Source organism: Hypanus sabinus, chromosome 9 (assembly GCF_030144855.1).
Source record: "Hypanus sabinus isolate sHypSab1 chromosome 9, sHypSab1.hap1, whole genome shotgun sequence".
Taxonomy (NCBI): Eukaryota; Metazoa; Chordata; class Chondrichthyes; order Myliobatiformes; family Dasyatidae; genus Hypanus; species Hypanus sabinus.
The window spans coordinates 114,366,644-114,387,902 of record NC_082714.1 but is presented as its reverse complement, the minus strand read 5'-3'; the positions used below and the strand labels follow the sequence as shown (position 1 = coordinate 114,387,902).

Here is a 21,259-nt window from a genome sequence, read left to right as displayed (position 1 = left end):
TTCATTTAAGAGCTCCAATAACATATCATAAGTCAATTCAGTACGCTTAGGATCGGTCTGTTTTTTTTTCTTTCCATTGCCGTTAGGATCTTTCCCAGGGTCTCACCTTTAGATCTTAAAGCCATTTCTGTACTCATTTTTTTAAAATTCACAGTATACTCTTAACGATAAGTCCAAAAAAATAGCAAGAATCTTTTGGTGTAGGTAAAAGTAAGTTAAATAAGGGTGATCATAGGTTAAAAAAAGTAAAGGTTATGGAGCGAATCTGAAACAGTGCTCACTCCATGAGCGTCTCCTGGTAGCTCCGACTGAGACATCTCCAACTTGATTGAAGATCCATCCACCATTTTCATGCCACATCCCCTGAATAGAGTTAGATAGACAGACATACTTTATTGATCCCGATGGAAATTGGGTTTTATTACAGCCACGCCAACCAAGAATAGTGAAGAAATATAGCAATATAAAACCATAAATAATTAAATAATAGTAAGTTAATCATGCGAAGTGGAAATAAGTCCAGGACCAGCCTATTGGCTCAGGGTGTCTGACACTCTGAGGGAGGAGTTGTAAAGTTTGATGGCCACAGGTAGGAATGGCTTCCTATGACGCTCAGTGTTACATCTCAGTGGAACGAGTCTCTGGCTGAATGTACTTCTGTGCCCAACTATTACATTATGTGGATGGGAGTCATTGTCCAAGATGGCATGCAACTTGGACAGCATCCTCTTTTCAGACACCACCGTCAGAGAGTCCAGTTCCACCCCCACAACATCACTGGCCTTATGAATGAGTTTATTGATTCTGTTGGTGTCTGCTACCCTCAGGCTGCTGCCCCAGCACACAACAGCAAACATGATAGCACTGGCCACCACAGCCTCATGGAACATCCTCAACATCGTCCGGCAGATGTTAAAGGACCTCATTCTCCTCAGGAAATAGAGACAGCTCTGACCTTTCTTGTAGACAGCCTTGTAGCTGAAAGCGAATTAAGAAAGCTACTTGATGCCACAGCAGTGTTCAATGATGGTACTGGAAAACTCAAGGACATGCTACACCCAAGTTTTACAAAGCCCATCCAGTTCATTATCCCATCTGTGATAAAGTGATAAAGTAGCCAGTGAGCTAGATCACTCACATGGAGGCTGAGGAATTCTTTCCAAGGCTGAGTGGAGCCTATAGGCAAAATCAGTAGTACCAGCTGCCAAGAAGAATGGGTCCGTTGGGGATCTGTGATGACCTACACAATAGCAGAAAGCTTTGGACCGAGTGTTGCAAGGGTGCCCAGGCACTGTCACCTGGATGGCATCTTTATTACCAGTAAGGGCAAAATCTCAAGGTTGTGTTAAAAAGATTAAAAGATTATGAACTCGGAGCATGATACAACAGGTGTGAATTCTTTAAACCAAGCTTCGCTTACTGTGGTCACACCATTGATCAACAAGGGTGCTGAGAACATTTAAACAGTGGTGAATGTCCCAAGGCCAAAGGACATGTCACAGTTGTGGTCATTTTTAGGATATGTCAATTACTATAAAAGGTTCCTGACAAGCCTGGCTACTGAGTTCCACAGATCAGGAAGAAATGGCAATGGACAAAGCAGTGTCAGGTGGCGTTCTAAAAGGTAAAGGGAATGGTGACATTGGATACTGTATTCTCACATTATGATCAACACAATGAAGTTTGCCTGTAATGCCTTGCCTTATGGGATAGTTGTAGTCATGTCCACATGTACTTGTATGGGAGAGAGTTTACCCTTCATTATTGATCACCAACCACTAGTGTCCATTTTCAGTCCACTGAAGGCTGTTCCTCTAACAGCAGCAGCACAAATGCAGAGATGGGCTTTGTTTCTTGGAGGACACAATTACAAGATCGAATTCAAGAGTAATCATAGAAATACTGATGACTCATCCCATTTACTCTTGAGAAAGGAAATACCTGAAATTTACAAAGGAGGACCCTCCTCTTGACATTCTCCCTAACACAATTGAAGAAAACCCCAAAAACACCAAACATTGTTTCAGGTCTGCATGGAAATCCGAAATGGCTGGAACGTGCAGCTGATATTCCAAGTCCCTATTTGCCCCAGTGCTGGGATGCACATGCACTTCCTGGAGGTTGTGTCATGTGGGAATTGGGAGTTGTACCATCCAAGCTGAAAGCCGAAGCATTGGAGGAGCTATATTCCTCTGATTTAGGTGTGGTTAAAATGAAAGTATTGGCTGGAAACTTTGTCTGGTGGCCTGGGATAGATCAGCAGATTGAGCAGCTTGCTATTGCACTGTTCAGGATGCCACCACGTCCAGAAGAAAAGTGTCCAAAGCTGTCAGAACCACTTCCTGTAGCTCCAGGGTCAGCTCCCACAACAACTGTTCTGATCTGAAGACAGAAATGGGTGAATTTATTATGGGGAACAAGGAAATGACAGATGAGTTGAACAGGTACTTTGGATCTGTCTTCACTAGGGAAGACACAATCAATCTCCCAGATGTAATAGTGGCCAAAGGAACTAGGGTAAAGGATGAACTGAAGGAAATTTATATTAGGCAAGAAACGGTGTTGGATAGACTGTTGTGTCTGAAGGCTAATAAGTCCCGGGACCTGATGGTCTGCATCCCAGGGTACTTAGAAGTGGCTCTAGAAATCATGGATGCATTGGTAATCATTTTCCAATGTTCTATAGATTCAGGAACAGTTCCTGCTGATTGGAGGGTGGCTAATATTGTCCCACTTTTCAAGAAAGGAGGGAGAGAGAAAACAGGGAATTATAGACCGGTTAACCTGACGTCAGTGGTGGGAAAGATGCTGGAGTCAATTATAAAAGAGGAAATTACGACACATTTGGATAGCAGTAGAAGGATCAGTCCAAGTCAGCATAGATTTATGAAGGGAAAATCATGCTTGACTAATCTTCTGGAGTTTTTTTTGAGGATGTGACTATGAAAATGGACAAGGGAGAGCCAGTGGATGTACTGTACCTGGACTTCCAGAAAGCTTTTGATAAAGTCCCACATAGGAAATTAGTGGACAAAATTAGGACACATGGTATTGGGGGCAGAGTACTGACATGGATTGAAAATTGGCTGGCTGACAGGAAACAGAGTAACGATTAACGGGTCCCTTTCGGAATGGCAGGCTGTGACCAGTGGGGTACCACAAGGTTCGGTGCTGGGACCGCAGCTGTTTACAATATACATTAATGATTTAGATGAAGGGATTAAAAGTAACATTAGCAAATTTGCTGATGACACAAAGCTGGGTGGCAGTGTGAAATGTCAGGAGGATGTTATGAGAATGCAGGGTGAGTTGGACAGGTTGGGTGAGTGGGCAAATGTATGGCAGATGCAGTTTAATGTGGATGAATGTGAGGTTATCCACTTTGGTGGCAAGAACAGGAAGGCAGATTACTATCTAAATGAAGTCAAGTTAGGAAAAGGGGAAGTACAACGAGATCTAGGTGTTCTTGTACATCAGTCAATGAAAGCAAGCATGCAGGTACAGCAGGCAGTGAAGAAAGCTAATGGCATGCTGGCTTTTATAACAAGAGGAATTGAGTATAGGAGTAAAGAGGTCCTTCTGCAGCTGTATAGGGCCCTGGTGAGACCCCACCTGGAGTATTGTGTGCAGTTTTGGTCTCCAAGTTTGAGGAAGGACATTCTTGCTGTTGAGGGAGTGAAGCGTAGCTTCACAAGGTTAATTCCCAGAATGGCGGGACTGTCATATGTTGAAAGATTGGAGTGACTGGGCTTGTATACACTGGAATTTAGAAGGATGAGAGGGGATCTGATTGAAACATATAAGATTGTTAAGGGATTGGACACACTGGAGGCAGGAAGCATGTTCCCGCTGATGGGTGAGTCCAGAACTAGAGGCCACAGTTTAAGAATAAGGGGTAGGCGATTTAGAACAGAGATGCGGAAAAACTTTTTCACCCAGAGAGTGGTGGATGTGTGGAATGCTCTGCCCCAGAAGGCAGTGGAGGCCAAGTCTCTGGATGCATTCAAGAGAGAGTTAGATAGAGCTCTTATAGATAGCGGGGTCAAGGGATATGGGGAGAGGGCAGGAACGGGGTACTGATTGTGTATGATCAGCCATGATCACAGTGAATGGCGGTGCTGGCTAGAAGGACCGAATGGCCTACTCCTGCACCTATTGTCTATTGACTGCTGTGTTTGTTTTATAGCCAAGCAAAATGACTTTCTCCACCCACTCCCATAGGAAAGACATTATCCCACAAGAGTAAGAAATTTTCCACACCAATTTAAATCTTTAGACCTGAATGAGACAATTTAAAATTTACTATGTGTGGGTGTCAGTGTATAGTAGTTGAATTATGTATATACGAAAGTTTGTTTTCACTTTTGTGAGGTGCATGCATATGATATGGTCGTGTAATGACACATACCATTAACATAGTTTTACGTACAACTTGTAATGATTTGTGTAAGTAACAAAGAATGCTTAATAAAACATTAAATTTACAATATTATTGAAATATTACTGAAATATTAAATACAAAAGTGTTGATTTAGAGATTTTCTGTGAATTGAATCAATTATATATTTTGGCTAAACAATATAAAACTACAAATAAATCCTGCATCAATGTTTTAAACCAGGATATCTGAAGTGAAAATACTTCTCTAGCCCTATGTTTCATAAATACAGTCGGCCCTCTTTATCCGCAGGGCATTGATTTCAGGACCCCCCGTGGATACCAAAAAACGCGGATGCTCCAGTCCTTTATATAAAATGGCGTAGTGTTTACATATAACCTGCGCACATCCTCCTGTATACTTTAAATCATCTTTAGATTACTTATAATACCTAATACACTTAACTGCTTTCTCGGAGCCATTTTTTCAGAAACAAAGTAGCAACCAAACAAGACGCAAGGCAAACAATGCTCAAACGATGAGTGTTGGAGAGAGAACTTCCAGGTTTTCCCGATCCGCGGTTGGTTGAATCTGCGCATGCGGAACTCACGGATAAGGAGGGCCGACTGTGATAAATTAGAGTTTGCAGTTTAGTAAGAGTTAAGTTCCTGTTTATAAGCGAAGCGAACTGTAGACTATTTTAATTATTTGTTGGAATGCTACAAAAGCTGGTCTGGTGAGGAATACATTTTAACTGTTTTGCTAGGTGAAAAGCCGTTTTCCTGTGACCTATGCCATTTCAATACCAAACACAAGAAGAACCTGCGACTTCACGTTCAGTGTCGGCACCCAGAATACTATGAAGACTGGTCAAAAATCCATCCTGAAGAGCCTCCACGCAGACGCCGGCCATTCTTCACTCTGCAGCAAATTGAAGAGCTGAAACAACAGCACGAGCAGATGCAGTCTACACAGGAGAGCATCCGGGACACCATTGTAAGTGCACTTCTCTGGACGTCAGTGTGGAATTGTTCATGCGTTTCTATACATGCCTGTCGGAGTGGTGACTGCTGTATGCATACGAATGGGGTTAGCGTTCCACTTCCATATTATTCTTTTATTTCACATTATAGTTGGCTGGAAAATTTATAGAAAACTTTGGATTAACTGTTCTGCACTTCACAATTTTTCCTGATACACTATTCAAGAAATGTAGCAAATTAAAAATTGGATGTAAATTACTACACCAGTTTCTCATCCTAGGTTATCATAATCCCTTTAAAAAGAACAAAAAAAAATCATACAGCGGATTTTGGTTAATTAGCCATCTGTTAATCGGAGCAGGTTCTTATTTGGGACAACTCTTAAAGAACAAAAACTAATCGAGAGAATAGCCGGGATTTCCCTTTGTTTATATGGGACACTATGTGCTTAATTGGGACAGGAGGCTGTTGTCGATTAGTTTCTAACGTTAGACAGTACACCATACTTAGAGCAAAATGTTTCTCAATAGTTTTTAAACAGTTTTTAAATTCTTTTCCTCTAGTTTTATTTCAATGGCTTCCTTCACCAGGTGGTCCTAAAAGCCGCCGGTGTGGCACAGAAGCTTTGTATCTTAAAAGTCAGTCCTAAGGCTGTTGCAAACACAATGTTCTACATTTGCCGATTTCTCCAGATAACCTAAACGGATACACCTCCTGTGCTCCTTGATGCAGGTTTACTGTGCATCCCATCTGGCTGATATCCTGTAGATGCCAGTCATCCTGAATCCCAGGTCATCTTTTGACCTGCATAAGCTGTGATTCGACCTTCCTTACCGGTTTGTGGATGGTATTAATCCAGTATTTCTCCAGCATCCTGGTGATCCTTCCAGAAACTGTGGAAGTATAGAGAAGGTAGTCGGTGGTAATGTGTTCCACCTCCTTGTTAGTTCCTGGTTTTTCTATTAACCTGTTTCAGGGCCTAATTTATTTCTTACACCTTTTACATATTATGTAGGAACATAGTGTGTAATTGTCTTATTTCCTTGTGGAGACTCCGAAAGTCTCTAATAGCTTTTGCACAGTTAATCAAAGTAGAAAAAACTACTCTATGTTGGGATGCATAATGATTGCTGTTACTGTTGAGATATAAGTCTATGTGAGTGGGTTTCCGATAGACACTATGTCAGAGGCTACCGTCCAGTTTCCGTCATATTAGAATGTCCAGGAACGGGAGGCAGCCATTCTTCTCCAACTCCATCGTAAATTGAATGTTTAGATGTATGCTGTTTAGATGATCATGGAATTGTTGGAGTGCCTGGAGTCCATGAAGCCACACTACAAAGTTGTCATTGACATTATCTGAAGAAACATTTGGGGTGTAAGGGCGATGAACTCCGAGCTCCCTCCTCAGAGTCCCCCATGTAGAAACACAATCAATAGCTGACAACAAGGGCGATCCCATGGCCACTCCGGAGAAATTGGCGGTAGCAGGACATTGCATTTTTAACAAAGGTGAAGGGCTCGCTCTAAGTAAGAACTGGAATTTGATTGTAAGCAAGGTAGGACAGCAGAAACCTGATTGCATGAGGACTAACCAATCTGGAGAAACAGGCGACGGGGGAATAAATTCCACCGGACTAGAGATGCCCAGGCATCATCCCTGATAAAAATGGCAGAGTTGTCATTGAAACATCAATTAAAATTGATACTTGTACCCAGCTGGAAGCCCAAGAAGAGTTTATTCGTCATATATGCCAGGAAAGCACGAAATTCTTTTTCAGTTTTAAAATTGCAAGGAATTTGGGGTATCGACAATCATATTGAATGTTACAATGAAAATTAAGATTCAGTGAATGCAAGCTACGAAAACACTGAACAAAAGCAGTCCATTATCTGCACTGGGTTTCTGCGCAGGTTTTGTTCATTTAGTCAATCTAAAGAAGACTGCAGCATACACCGGATGAATTATTAGGAACTAATAATGCTCCATTTTATATTACTGTAGAGGTATTATTACTATTCTGATTTGTTCTTTATTTCAATTACGTGCTTAATTTCTTGCTCAGTTAAACAGTAATTTGTCTTTATTTTTTTTATACCCTTTTAACTCTCTCCATGAAACTTCAACTAATTGAAGCAGCCACTTAAATGGGTCTAAATGAACTGGGTCTGATGTGTCCCAATTACCAGAATCCACTGTAAAAAGGCTTTGAGGTTCTTTACCTGTCCCACCCCATTACTTATAATGTTAGTTCCAACAATTGGCCCAATACTAATAGGAATCTCTCAATAAACAAAATGGTAAATTTGTGTTCCTGTGCCCTACCATCACAGTTAAATAAAACGTGACAGTTTAGCAGAAGAGTATTTCCAAAGAATAATAAACACAAAGTACACTGCAGATGCTGTGGTCAAATCAACACGTACGAACAAGCTGGATGAACTCTGCAGGTCGAGCAATGTTCATTGAAATGAGCAGTCAACGTTTTGAGCCGAGACCCTTCATCAGGACTGAAGAAGGAGGGAGCAAGGGCCCTATAAAGAAGGAGAAGGCCCTTCTTTATAGGGCCCCTGCCCCCTCCTCCTTCAGTCCTGACGAAGGGTCTCAGCTTAAAACATTGACTGCTCCTTTCAACGAATGCTGCCCAACCTGCTGAGTTTGTTTGTACATGTTGATATTTCCAAAGAGGATGTTCAATTCAGATAGTGGGTTATCTGTGCTTTTCTCTGTACTCTTTTGGAATTTGTGCAACATGTTTGAGGTTCATATGCTGCAGGATTCTGTTCAGTGAAGTCTTCACAGAACTGCCTTTCCTCTAGTACAAATATTCTCGTTTCAAAGCTCCCAGTGCCTCGTTCATAGCGACATTCCACAGAAGTTTACCGAGTAAACTTCCAGGATTTTCTGATGTAAATAATCTTCATTATACTTCACTTGATGAACAATTCCTGTAATCATCTGCTGCTCTTCACGAACAGTTGAGCAGGCACTGGGGGGCCAAATGTCTCTTGCTTCTATTTATGTTTATTGACACAAATGTAAGTAATCTTTTATCCCTAAACTATATATCTTTTCTATAATTCTGTACATTTATATTGACAGATGCCCCTGACGTACCACACTGTTCCAGCATCAATAGTCAATCAGGATTCCTTAGGAACGGCTACTATAATTTATGAGCAAGGTAAATAAGTCTGACAGAATTCTGTTGTACATGTAAAAAGTAGATGTTGACACTGAAGACCTTTTTGATATGAGCCATGTGTAGAGCAACAATTTCAATTGGCATAGTGCTGTAAATGTGTAACCATTTGCCGGAGCATCTTGCAGCAGAGTAATCCAACACTGGAATCAAGCTCAAAAAAAAAGAATGGGTTTCACAGTGCATTTTGGGAGTGTAGGTGGAACCTGAATTTACTGGAGTGCAAACCTAAACACGTAGGAACAGAATGAACCACTCAGCCATAATTTCTCCTCCTCCATTCTATCATGGCTGATTTATTATCCCTTTCATTCCCATTCTCCTGTCTTTTCCACGTAACCTTTGACACCCTGACTAATCATGAACCTATCAACCTCTGCTTTAAATATACTAAGTGACTTGGCCTCCACAGCCATTCTTGGCAGTTAATTCCACAGATACACCACCCTCTGGCTGCAGAAGTTCCTCCTCATCTGTGCCAAATGGATGTTCCTCTGTTCTGAGTCTGTGGCCTCTGGTCCTAGACTCTCCTGCTATGGGAAATGGCTTCTCTGCATCCACTCTGTCTAGGCCTTTGGAGTGGATAGGTTTCAATAAGAAGCATGGCCAGTGTGCATGGAGTTCTTGCAGGAGCTGAAGGGGATGGAGTAAGGATGCTGGGAATGGAAAAGGATGATAATTTAAACTCTGCTCTTTAATCGACCTACAACCAAGGAATGTCAGCAACTATATTACAATAAGAGTGACCACAATTCGTTTGGGCTCATTTAAATGGAAAATGCAAAATAGTCAACAGATCAGACACATTCTTTAAAGCACAGACATTTTGTATGTGAATGGATAAGACTCAATCAATGGGTGTTGACTGCTCAATTCCTGTTTTTCCCCCATTGGTTGTTGAGATTTATTTAACTTCGAAAACCTTTTCCCTTAGAATCTACATGCAGATTCAGTGTCTTTGTAGTGTGTAGATTCGTACTTGCAATTTATCTGGTAGCCATCCAATCCTTGTCTCCATTGATGGAAAGCATAACTGTGTAGTAGATGAATTTGGATGTGATCTTTCATCTGTCAGGGACAAGTGAATCGTCGGAGATTGCAGCACAAAATGCCTTGGACCTCTTGCTGAACATGAGCACCCCAAGAGAGCTTGTTACAAATTCATTACAGGTACAGAACTCCTGAGATTGTTGTTTCAATGAATTGTGTGTCGTTTTAAAATTGTTTGATCTAAAGACCAGTCAACCATTTAAAACATCCAGAGATGTTGCCTGACCTGCTTAGTTTTTTCAGAATTTGTTTTTTTTTTAATTTTTGAGCATTGCTCATTGAAAATTTTCACATATCCTGAGACATCAGCCATCTTTGCATAGGCTTGAACTTTTATCGCTTTTTTAAAAATTTAAAATTAACTTTAAATGGATGAAGAGAACAAGTCCATGGGGATCTGCAGCAGATGCTGCTTGAACACAGGTCATGGCTCGATCTACTACGTTTGGGTTGCCTATGTAAAGATGCCTGATGTTGAAAGACCCAAAGCACCCAAGTTGCATCACTGTTGATGTGTTCAGAGCATCCTGAGATGTATTCTTCAAAAATAACATGCCTTTTATGATTTTTTTTTTTATTGAGTCATTACTCATGGAGATGAGTGCCGATTCCTATTAGTGTTTAAATAATACAATAATGTTGGAAAATAGACTATCTCTGAAATGGTCTGATTTCAACATTTTTTGTAAAATATTGAGATTTTTCCATAGTAATTGAACCTTTTGCTTAAGGTATTTGCATAAGGTTGAGAGGAGTACCATGACACCATCTGTAGAGCCCCATTGTGGACCCACCATGAAACTGATGGGAGAAGCGTCATTAATAATCGATTTGAAATGCTTTTCCCTAGAGTGTGATTGATTATTATGTCACTCTGTTGTTGCCAAGCAGTGCTGAGTATATTCACATAACCTTTAGTTTGTTTCTTGTTCATGTGTTTTGCTCAGGTAGCAGTACTCAAATCAGACAATGCAGTCCAAGACCAGCCCTCACAAGAATCTCAAGACCACGAGGAGGAGCAGTTGACCATGTCACCTCAACACAAAATCGTTGCACTTCATGTGGGTGAACACGGTGAGACTGTGGTCCAGGAGATGTATGAAGCTACAACCATTGACAGCTCTGGAATCCCACAGGTCACCATTAGCCCTTACACCAATGGCACAGAATACAATATTGTCACACCAGGAAATGAGGAGATGCAACACACCACCGTGTACAGGTAACATCAACATAATGTCAAAACCCATTTTCTTGCATAATTAGTTTCTTTTTCTATCACTTCAAAGTAGATCTAATTACACGTACAAAATTGTACAAACAACAATATTGTTTTATCTACCTTCTAATACAGAGAGAAAATATACTTATTGCTTTGAATACTTTTGCAAAAATTTATTCAGCACAACAGATTTAGACTTCATGAGCAACACACTCAAAATGCTGGAGGAAGTCAACAGGCCAGACAGCATCTATGGAAAGAAGTTGATGTTTCGGGCTGAGACCCTTCATCAGGAGATCCATCCTCATTCCTCCAGCATATTGTGTGTGTTTGGAGTTCCAGCATCTGCAGATCTCCTCGTGTTTGTGGCTAGACTTCACAGACCTGGGTTAGCATAATTATCTGCTCCTGACCTGTCTCTAACCTGCATTAAATAAAGTAAGAAAATTCCAAGGGATCTTAGTAATACTCCCATTGTAGTCTTCTGCACACCACTCTGTATATGTGATATTTTTTTTTGAGCTACTGTCAACTTCCTGTCAGCTTGAGCTAGTCAGGCCATTCTCCTCTGACCTCTCTATTAACAAAATGGTTTTGCCCACGAACTGCCATTCACTCGATTTTTTTTTCCCACACCATTCTCTGTAAATTCTAGAAATTCTTGTGCGTGAAATCCCCTGATGATCAGATGCTTCTGAGTTACTTAAACCACCCTGTCTGCACCAAAAAATCATTCCACAGTCATTTTTTTTTTACTTTTCTTTGCCTTTCTAATGTTTGGTCTGATCAACAACTGAACCATTTGACCATGTCTGCATGTTTTTATGCACAGAGTTTTGCCACATGATTGGCTAATTAGCTATTTGCACTAATGAACAAGTGTACCTAATGAAGTGGTCACTGAGTGTATATTCCCTTAGCAGATTTCAATCATTAGTTTATTTTGATTTAGTATAATGTACTTTCTGTTACAGAAACAATCAATGTATCATTTAAAATTAAATGTTTCCGGGCCACTGAGTACAGCACATTGTATTTTTAATTTCATCTAATGAAATCTTTTTGAGTCAATTGAAAAATAACATCTTGCACTTTCCCTGTTATCTCAAAGATATCTCTGTTTTCTATTATTGTGTACAGTTCTGGTCACCGAATTATAGGAAAGATGTCAACAAAATAGAGAGAGTATAGAGAAGATTTGCTAGAATGTTACTAGAATGTTTCAGCACCTGAGTTACAGGGAAAGATTGAACAAGTTAGGTCTTTATTCTTTGAAGCGTAGAAGGTTGAGGGGGGACTTGATAGAGGTATTTAAAATTATGAGGGGGATAGAGATGACGTGGATAGGCTTTTACCATTGAGAGTAGGGGAGATTCAAACAAGAGGACATGAGTTGAGAGTTGGGCAAAAGTTTAAGGGTAACACGAGGGGGAATTTCTTTACACAGAGAGTGGTAGCTGTGTGGAACGAGCTTCCAGTAGAAGTGGTAGAGGCAGGTTCGGTTTTGTCATTTAAAGTAAAATTGGATAGGTATATGGACAGGAAAGGAATGGAGGGTTATGAGCTGAGTGCGGGTCAGTGGGACTAGGTGAGAGTAAGCGTTCGCCACGGACAAGAAGGGCCGAGATGGCCTGTTTCCGTGCTGTAATTGTTATATGCTTATAAGATGAGTTTATTATTTTATTCATAAGTACTTGTATGCATAGGTACAGTGAAAATTTTACTTCAACTTCACAGGCACATAGTTTATCTTGTGAATGTTGCTTATATAATGCCAGGTGCATTCTTTATAAGAAAATGTAATTTGAACAAGTCCATTTTAATGCAGTGATTGGAGTGTACTGTAGTGTTTACTGTAGTGATTAGGGCTGGTTGCTTCAAGACCTTTTTCAGGTGGCAATGAATAATCTTGATTCCCATTTTATACTATACGAGTAAAATTCCTTCTAAGGATGCTATGATGGATTTCTATTTTGTAAAGTAGCACCTTTCTTAATTTTCATGATTTATCCTGGACATGATTCACTTTAAAACTAGGTTGGTGGTGTTGAAATTACAAAATATCAACTGTGAATTTAATGGTGCAATATTTCTGTGGTACATTTCCTTTGTGAATCCAATTTAGATGCTATAATTAATTTTGTACTTCCTCCTCAGTGGCTCTACTGGCAATGGAGATGTGGCTCACACTGTGTTAGTCAGTGGTGATGAGTTAAAGCAACACCAGGGTCGCTTTATCATGACAACAAACCTGCAGGGCAACCAGTTTCAGCAGATTGAGGTATGTGGTTCAAAGGTCTGTTCTCCTGTTTCTCTGTGCTCGACAGGATATGGTAGTGTATTGCTCACATTACTGGATGAATGAACACAAGAATGATTTTTTCAAAACCTGAAGTTGGGAGTTATCAACCAGAAAGGGCCTTGCAGCTGTCAATGTATTGTAACTATCTAAAATTGTTCATTAATGTCTGAAGGAAATCTGCTGTCCTCCTTGATCTAGCCACCAACATTCTTGAGAGTATCCAAACAAGTCTCTTAACAAAAGTCTCAACAGAATGCGCAGATACTGGAGCTGTTCTGACCAAAGTGTCAACAAATGCTTTCTCTGTAATATCCTTACCCCGTGAACATAATTTTAACAAACTACCTAATATCATGAGTAGTGTTTGGTGGAGAATATCTGTTAATTTCTTTTAAACAAATAATGCTTGGAAAAAATCATTGTCATGGGATAGGAAAAGCATCACTTTTCTGAAAAGGTGAAGACCTGCTGCACTTCGTAGTCTTACTTCAGCGAACCTCAACCACAGTGCCTGTGTCTCATCTGGTTCCATTTCTTGCACTGACTGGTGATTTCAGACCTGTCTGAGGGGGTACCAAGTTTAAAAGTTCTAGTTTTCTTCCTTAATTTCCCAGTTTGCAGGTAACATCACATCTCCACAAGTTGATTCAAACCTGCAGTCATCAATGAAGAAGTTCTCCTGTAAAATATGCACAGCATCATTTCATGGCCGAGCGGAGATGGAGAGCCACAAGAGAGCACATGCAGGCGAACATGGCTTCAAATGTCTTGATTGTAACTTTGCAGCCAGCACATGGCCTGAAGTTCGTGTAAGGTTATTTTTAAATTCCTGTCCTGTTCGGGTTGTTTTTATTATCTAAGCACTTGGGCTTTCATCAGTAGTCTGTAAACTGGGACAATCAGCATTTTACCTTATACTTCAGCCTCATATACATCTCAGTTTTGTTAATTCAGAATTAAACAGAATCATTGACTCAAAGCAACAAAGGATGTTAACTGTTACAAACCCCGTAACTGGGTGTCTTACCAGTAAAGATAGAAGTGTCCGTTGGAGTCTGGTGATACTATTTTCAACAATATTTATTAGCAAAAATATACAAAATAATATCAATGCAAATATACAGAGAATATACGTTAGCAATACTAAACCTAAAAGTGTGGGTATAATAATAATAATCACTGATGAAACATGCTCTATCGTTGTCTAGGGAGTAATGAATTGTCAGATGGAAATATAAAGTTCAGTTCTGTTCATACAGGCTGCGGTAGTTGTTTGTCGATGTGTTGCAATTGTTGGAGAGAGAGAGAGAAAACGTGTGAACAATAACAGCTATTATCTTGCCAACCTTCCTTTACGATTTTGATCCGTCAATGCGTCGTTGTTGTGGCCATTTATGTATGACCCCTCCGTCCTTTAGCTAGACCTTTTTTCCGTGGTGGACTTGTCACCCAGGTAAGGGTGGACACACACACAAGCCCCCACCAGTCTCGCTACAAAACACTGTGAGTTAAAATTTACCGACCCTTCGTTTGGTCTCCGTTCTCCCACCCTGTCTCGTGGGGGTTCTGATGCTCACTAGCATTTCTCCTGGTGCGTCTCAGGGGTCTTACCCCAGACCTTACTTTTATCCCCACTCACGAGGTCTCAGGTGTCAATCAGGTTAGGGTGATGTAACCCATCAAACCAGCCCACTCTGGTTGCCCCCTGAGGGGTTTCAATGAATAGAACAGTACCAAGTAAACAATCCTCCAAAAGACAACAGCAGTAATCAATGGTTCCGTTCCTCTTTTGTTAGTAGGAGACATTCCACCTTAGCTGTGCCTCTCTCTCATTAACTTTCATGAGCTGTTATCAATAACAACTGCTCTGGCAGATTTCCTTTTGTCTCTCTTACTTCCTTGTTAGCAGCATCGAAATAGTAGCGAGTAGCGATTTGCGATTTTCCAAAAGGGAAAATGGGCCATGGGCCACTGCACCCTTCTGCCCATCAGAGTTGTTCATCCTTCGTAACAACTGCCACTTTCTAAGAACAATCTTGTTGATCTCATTTCCTGACACTCCCCAAAAATCCTGCAGGTTTTTTCTCTGCATTTCGAGTATTTTTTCTAATCCTTTCATGAAAACCATATCTGCATTTCTGTTCATCATCCATTCAGACCATATGTTCTGCATTATACCAGTTTGTGTGAAAACCATTTCTCATGGTTCTTTACATAATTACATCTCTACCCTCTGCTTCTCAATCATTCTACCATTGAAAAGGTTTTCTCATTTTGACATTAGTGATTTTGATCACCTTTTAACAAATTTCATCTCAATCTGTTCTGAAGAGTACAACTAGCCTATTGAATCTAATCCACATTAGCCAAATGAATTGATTCTGACTGTTAGTAAATGATTTTGGCACCTTGCTTGGCCCCTTTAAAATTAGAAACCTGTGGGACAATGAACGCCCATCGCTGAAGGCTTGTAGACCTTCAGCTTTGAAAGGTGATGCCTCAAAAAGGTGGTGTCTGTCCTTAAGGAACCCCATCACCCCCAGGACATGCCCTCTTCTCATTGCTACCATGAGGGAGCAGATACAGGAGCCTGAAGGCACATACTCAGCGTATTAGGGACAGTTTTACCTGCATCATCAATGACAGTGAACCAACCCATAAACACTACCTAACTTTTTCTCTCTTTTTGGGCTACCTACTTAAAATGTGTATATAGTGTTTATGTATTGCGCTGTACTACTGCTGCAAAACAACAAATTTCACAACATGTCCAGTGATATTAAATCTGATTCTGACCTTTAAATAGATTGACCTGATCAGAGGTGGCACTACCCATGGATGAACCAATGTAGAGAGACGTGAAGATCAAATGTGGCACATGCACCTTTTGTGGTTTCGACCTTTTAGCGGCTCATTCACTTAAACACTTGCCCAAGGTTTGCATATGATGTTATAACAGTGTAAACTGAACAGGAATCAAATTTATTATCACTGACATATAATCTGGTTTTTTTGGAAGTTAAAAAATGAAATATTATAATAATAAAGTACAAAAAGAGAGCGAAACTGTGAGGTACTGTTAATGTGTTCATGGACCATTCAGAAATTGTAAAAAGCTGTTCCTAAAATGTTGAGTGTGCATCTTCAGACTCCTGTAACTCCTTCCAGATGGTAGTAATGAGAAGAGGGCATATCCTGAATAGTGAGAGAACTTAATGATGGATGCAGCTTTATTGAGGTGCGAGTTTTTGAAGATGTCCTTGATGTTGAGGAAGCTTGTACCCATGGAGGTGCTGGCTGAGTCTACAGCTTAACGCACTTTTCTCAAGCCTGTGTATTGGAGCCTACATGCCAAGTGGTGATGCAACCACTCAGAACCCTTGTCACTGTAGATCTGTAGAACTGTGCAAGTCTCTGGTGATGTGCCGTATCTCAAACTCCTAATGAAGTATAACTGTTGGCATATCTTCATAACTGTGTCAATGTGTTGAGCCCAGGATAGGTTCTTTGAGCTGATGACATCTAGGAATTTGAAGCTGCTTGAGCTTTTTACTGCTACCCCCCTCGATGTGGTTTAATGCGTATGCATTTGTACTGATTGTATTGTGAATGTATCCCCCAGTAAAAAAGGAACCCTTCTTGCCTGCAGGATCATATGTTGCAGCATTCCAATTTAAGACCTCACAAATGTAACCAGTGTAGCTTTGCATCCAAAAACAAGAAAGATCTTCGGCGGCATCTACTCACACATACAAATGAGAAGCCTTTTGCCTGTGATATTTGTGGACAGAGGTAAGTCTTTCATCTTGTACTTTGCACCTTTCAAAGCAAAGAATTATTTCTTTAAAATTACAGTGGAAGATGTAAGTTTTGTCTAAATTTCATAGGTTAGGCAGGCAGCTGACTTTTATTATAATGTACATTTTGTTTATTGTTATTGATTAACAGAATATTAGAAAATTTTTGCCAAAAAGCTCCTAAAAGTCCAGTATTTCTCTGCTTCATGAATGTGAACTTCAAGCTTGTTCCCTTTTTCCATCAACTGTCTTACACTCATTTAAGCTATCTTTTAACAGCAAAGTTACATAATTATAGGCATTATGTTTATCCCATATATTTATGAAATATTTGTTCAAATAGCCTTCCTGTCAGTATTCCCCATTAACCTATTCCCTCACTGCAGCTTTCTTGGAATTGTACATTGTCTATTTTTAGGACTTTCTCCAATTTTGGACCAACTAGTTCAAGCTTTATGGCCAGTTGTGTGTGTGTGGTAGGTTTCTGTGGACTTAAACATAGCCCCGTGGATGACTTGGAAAATTTGCCCCATTCTTTCACTGTCTTTTTTTCTGAACTTGCTAAATGCAGACTTAAATTAGTGTGATATACTTAATAAATATTTTTTCTTTCCAATATTAATGATTTTTATCCCCCAGCTTTCACAATTTTAATTTTGTATCGAAGCCTACATCGAAGTCTTTACATTTTACCCCTTCCAGTATTGCTTCACTGTCAGCTAAGATTTCTACTCTCTATCCTGAGAAATCTGGCACAAGTGGTGGGGTGACTTGGCATTTCTTGCTTTGCCCTATTCACTAATGCTCAGGGATGTTTGTGTCAAGAAATCAGTTGATCAGCGATTGCATCAATGTTCATGTTGCTGGTTGTTAATGTTCTATAAAACCAATATAATACTACTGAATATCATCTGTATCACAGTCAGGTTTATTATATATAACCATATAACAATTACAGCATGGAAACAGGCGATCTCAGCCCTTCTAGTCCATGCTGACGCTTACACTCACCTAGTCCCACTGGCCTGCACTCAGCCCATAACCCTGCATTCCTTTCCTGTCCATATACCTATCCAATTTTACTTTAAATGACTGTTATCACTGACATATATTATGAAATTTGTTATTTTGTGGCTGCAATACTGTATAAGACATTAAAAATTACGAAGTTACAAATAACAATGCAGAAGAGGAATTGCAAGATAGTGCTGATGGTCCATTCCAAGAACTTGTGTATAATTTACCTCAAAATTTGTGTTCAATTTAATAATTTCTATCGTGTAATTTCTTTGTATTTCGCAACAACAAACATTGAAGGTTTAACCGAAATGGGCACTTGAAGTTCCACATCGAGCGACTGCACAGCTCGGACTCACAGAAGAAGCCTCGGCAGCAACACGTCATTCTGAATAGTGATGATGAAGCAATCGGTGAGTAACAGGCCACTAGGAAGTCTAAAGAACTGAAAGAATTTTTACTTGGAGTCACAGAAAAGTCACAGAAAAGGATGTGATTTGAGGCTCTGAACATGGTGCTCATGACTGGTTACTTACTTTTAATCTACTGTTGGACGTGAGCTAGAATCTGTGTTGGTAGATTGACCATAAGACATGGAGCAGAGTAAGGTCATTTGACCTATCAAGTCTGCTCCACCATTCCATCATGGCTGATTTACTATATTCCACCCCCCCTTCTCTCACCCCCCCCCCCCCCTTCTTCTGGCCTTACTAATAACGGGCCTACTAGTTTAATGCATTGACATGCTTATCATTCCGTTATTCTGGCTGGAACAGTTCTGATGCCATGGTGTTGCTTGTGCAGAAGGAATGAGGGAAGTGGTTAAAGGATGTGGTCATATTGTGTGTGAAAGGCAGAGAGAGGAGGAACTTTTAAACCACTAGAATCTCGTACATGAGAGGAGGGAAATTGGATTCTGAGAACAGTTAAATGTGAATGTACTGTCGCCCTCCATTATCATTGATCATCTGGTTTGTCATTGGGCACATGGTGGCCAGGCCCAAGAGTATCATAACCACATCTACACCCACCTGGTTACCCCACCCTTGTGCCTGCTGCTCCAGTTTGGGTTTCCCTGCAACATCCTCCATGATAAAGGAAAAGTACTGTAGGGTGTATGTGCAGACTCGGTTTCATGGTGAAACACTATTCCATGGTGCATAGGTTAATGTCCTCTCTAGATGATAAACTAACGAGTGACAAACTGTCTGCATTAGGCAGTTAGCAGAAGGGGCTAAATGCTGGCAAACCTCTGATAATCTGTACATAGTTTACTGAATCAAGCAGGTACCCACTGGTGCTGGTGGAACTGATGTATGTCTGTCTAAAGCAATCATTTCTCTTTCATTTTGTTCCACACTATTTCTTCTTTGCCTTTTATAAATATGTAAGGAGAAGGTGCCTTCTAGTCTATAAGATGGCCACTCATCAAACTCAACCTCCCTTTCACACCACCTCTGATTACTTTGTATGGCTCATGCAATGGCCAAAAAGGATTACCCTCTGGTGTCTTATACAACATTGAATTTTTGATAACATTTTATCACATGTTTCTAATCTCGGGAGCAGAGTCAAATTCTGTACAATCTACTAGAGAAGTAGCTGAGACCAGCTTTCTCACACACATATCTACATGTAATGTTGTTGTTACTTCTCACTGTGAGCCGTCCTGCTCTGCTCTCTTCCAGATATTGTTCTGGGTTTTCAGTTTTGATTTTTAGAAGCTTGGATAGTGTTTAAGAGGGCTGAGCTGACTCAGTGAATCCTCTGCTAACTGAGGAAAATTGTTCGTATCCACTGTGCAGCTCTGCAGACAGATGATGCTGTCATTTCATCAGATCGATTCCAGGCCTTGGCCCAGGACCATATCATTGTGGCTCAGGAGCAGTCTATTTCTGACCAGGTAGGTGCAGAGTTTATAATCCTGACACTAGCATGAGTGGGCTGAGGTAAACTAATATCAAACTGCTCTGTGGATTCTCTACAATGTTTGTTATTGTTTTCTTCTTTCCTCCTCTGACAACCGCAAACTTAGGATGAGACAACGTATATACAACACATAACGTCTGATGGGCAAACCGTTCAACATTTAGTGACAGGAGATAACCAGGTAATTGTGAATTTTCATAGTAGTACCTATTGAATAGTTTACCCACTTCTGCCTAATGAACTGTTAATTTTTAATCTGTTTACTCTTGGGTTAAATCATATTTAAATGGTCTCTTAGTATTGGTCAACCTTGTAATAATGTAGTAATAAGATTCTTAATTTTACAAATAAAAGCCAAATGACTGTAATCTGAATTTAATGCTTGTATGTCAATGGAACTTAAGGAAGAATAAGATTAGCTTTATTTGTCACATGTACATTGAAGCAGTGAAATGCATCACTTGCATCAAATCAGTGAGGATTAGGCTGGGCACCAACATAGCCCACAATTATAACTCTAACTCTAACAGTACGTCTTTGAAAGATGGGAGATAACCGGAGCACCCAAAGGATACACATGCAGTTATGAGAAGAATGTACAAACTCCTACAGACAGTGGTGGGAATTGAACCCCTGCCAGAGATTGCTGGCCTTGTAAAGCTATGCCATCCTGCAGCCCCGTACACAAACTTACAAATATACCTGATGCTCCATGAATGTGAGTGTGGGAGACCCAGCAAAGTGAGAATTCGTCCCATTTAATGTCCTAGTAATTATACTAGTTGCTGTCCATAAAACAGTAGAGCACAGTACAGACCCTTTGGCCCATAATGTGCTGACCGTTATAACCTACTCCATGATCCTAGCCCTTCCTTCCTACACAGCCCATAACCCTCCATTTTTCTTAAATCCATATGCATTGAGTCTCTTAAAAGTACCTATTGAATCAGCCAAAGGGTAAGATTAAGATAAAGGGTAAGGGTAAGATCCAAAATATATTATTCATCATTGAGGATTATTAGGTTGTGCAGAAGGAACCAAAAGTGTTATTAATAAATTTGCCAATGACACAAACGTAGATGGGACTGTGTGTTCTAAAAAGGACAAAAGGGGGTTTACGAAGGTCTACAGATGACGAGTTAAGCAAAGGGGCAAGGAATTTTTAAATGTATGATAATGGAAGAAAATGGCAAACTGGTAATTTTTAGCAGAAAAAGATGGAACAAAAAGTGTATGACCCAAATAGTGGGAGACTGTAGGGGCCAGAGTGATATGGGTACCCTGGTGCATGGATCAAGTGAGACAATGTAGCCAGAGCAAGTAATGAGGGCAGCCAACAGAATACTACTCTTTATTGCTGGGGGAACCAAAGACTTCA

General features: G+C 40.3%; 1 protein-coding gene across 4 annotated transcripts in view; it reads left to right on the top strand.

Moving 5' to 3' along the window:
- The window catches only part of znf335 (zinc finger protein 335), a 77,809-nt gene that overhangs the window by 43,454 nt on the left and 13,096 nt on the right, over window positions 1–21,259 (top strand). For all 4 annotated transcript variants that reach the window (XM_059980450.1, XM_059980451.1, XM_059980452.1 and 1 more), the window contains exons 15-24: window positions 5,145–5,374; window positions 8,465–8,546; window positions 9,640–9,734; window positions 10,562–10,836; window positions 12,994–13,117; window positions 13,753–13,947; window positions 16,788–16,930; window positions 18,253–18,365; window positions 19,758–19,855; window positions 19,988–20,062. In XM_059980450.1, coding sequence (XP_059836433.1) covers window positions 5,145–5,374; window positions 8,465–8,546; window positions 9,640–9,734; window positions 10,562–10,836; window positions 12,994–13,117; window positions 13,753–13,947; window positions 16,788–16,930; window positions 18,253–18,365; window positions 19,758–19,855; window positions 19,988–20,062 — 1,430 coding nt within the window. The remainder of the gene's footprint in view (window positions 1–5,144; window positions 5,375–8,464; window positions 8,547–9,639; window positions 9,735–10,561; window positions 10,837–12,993; window positions 13,118–13,752; window positions 13,948–16,787; window positions 16,931–18,252; window positions 18,366–19,757; window positions 19,856–19,987; window positions 20,063–21,259) is intronic.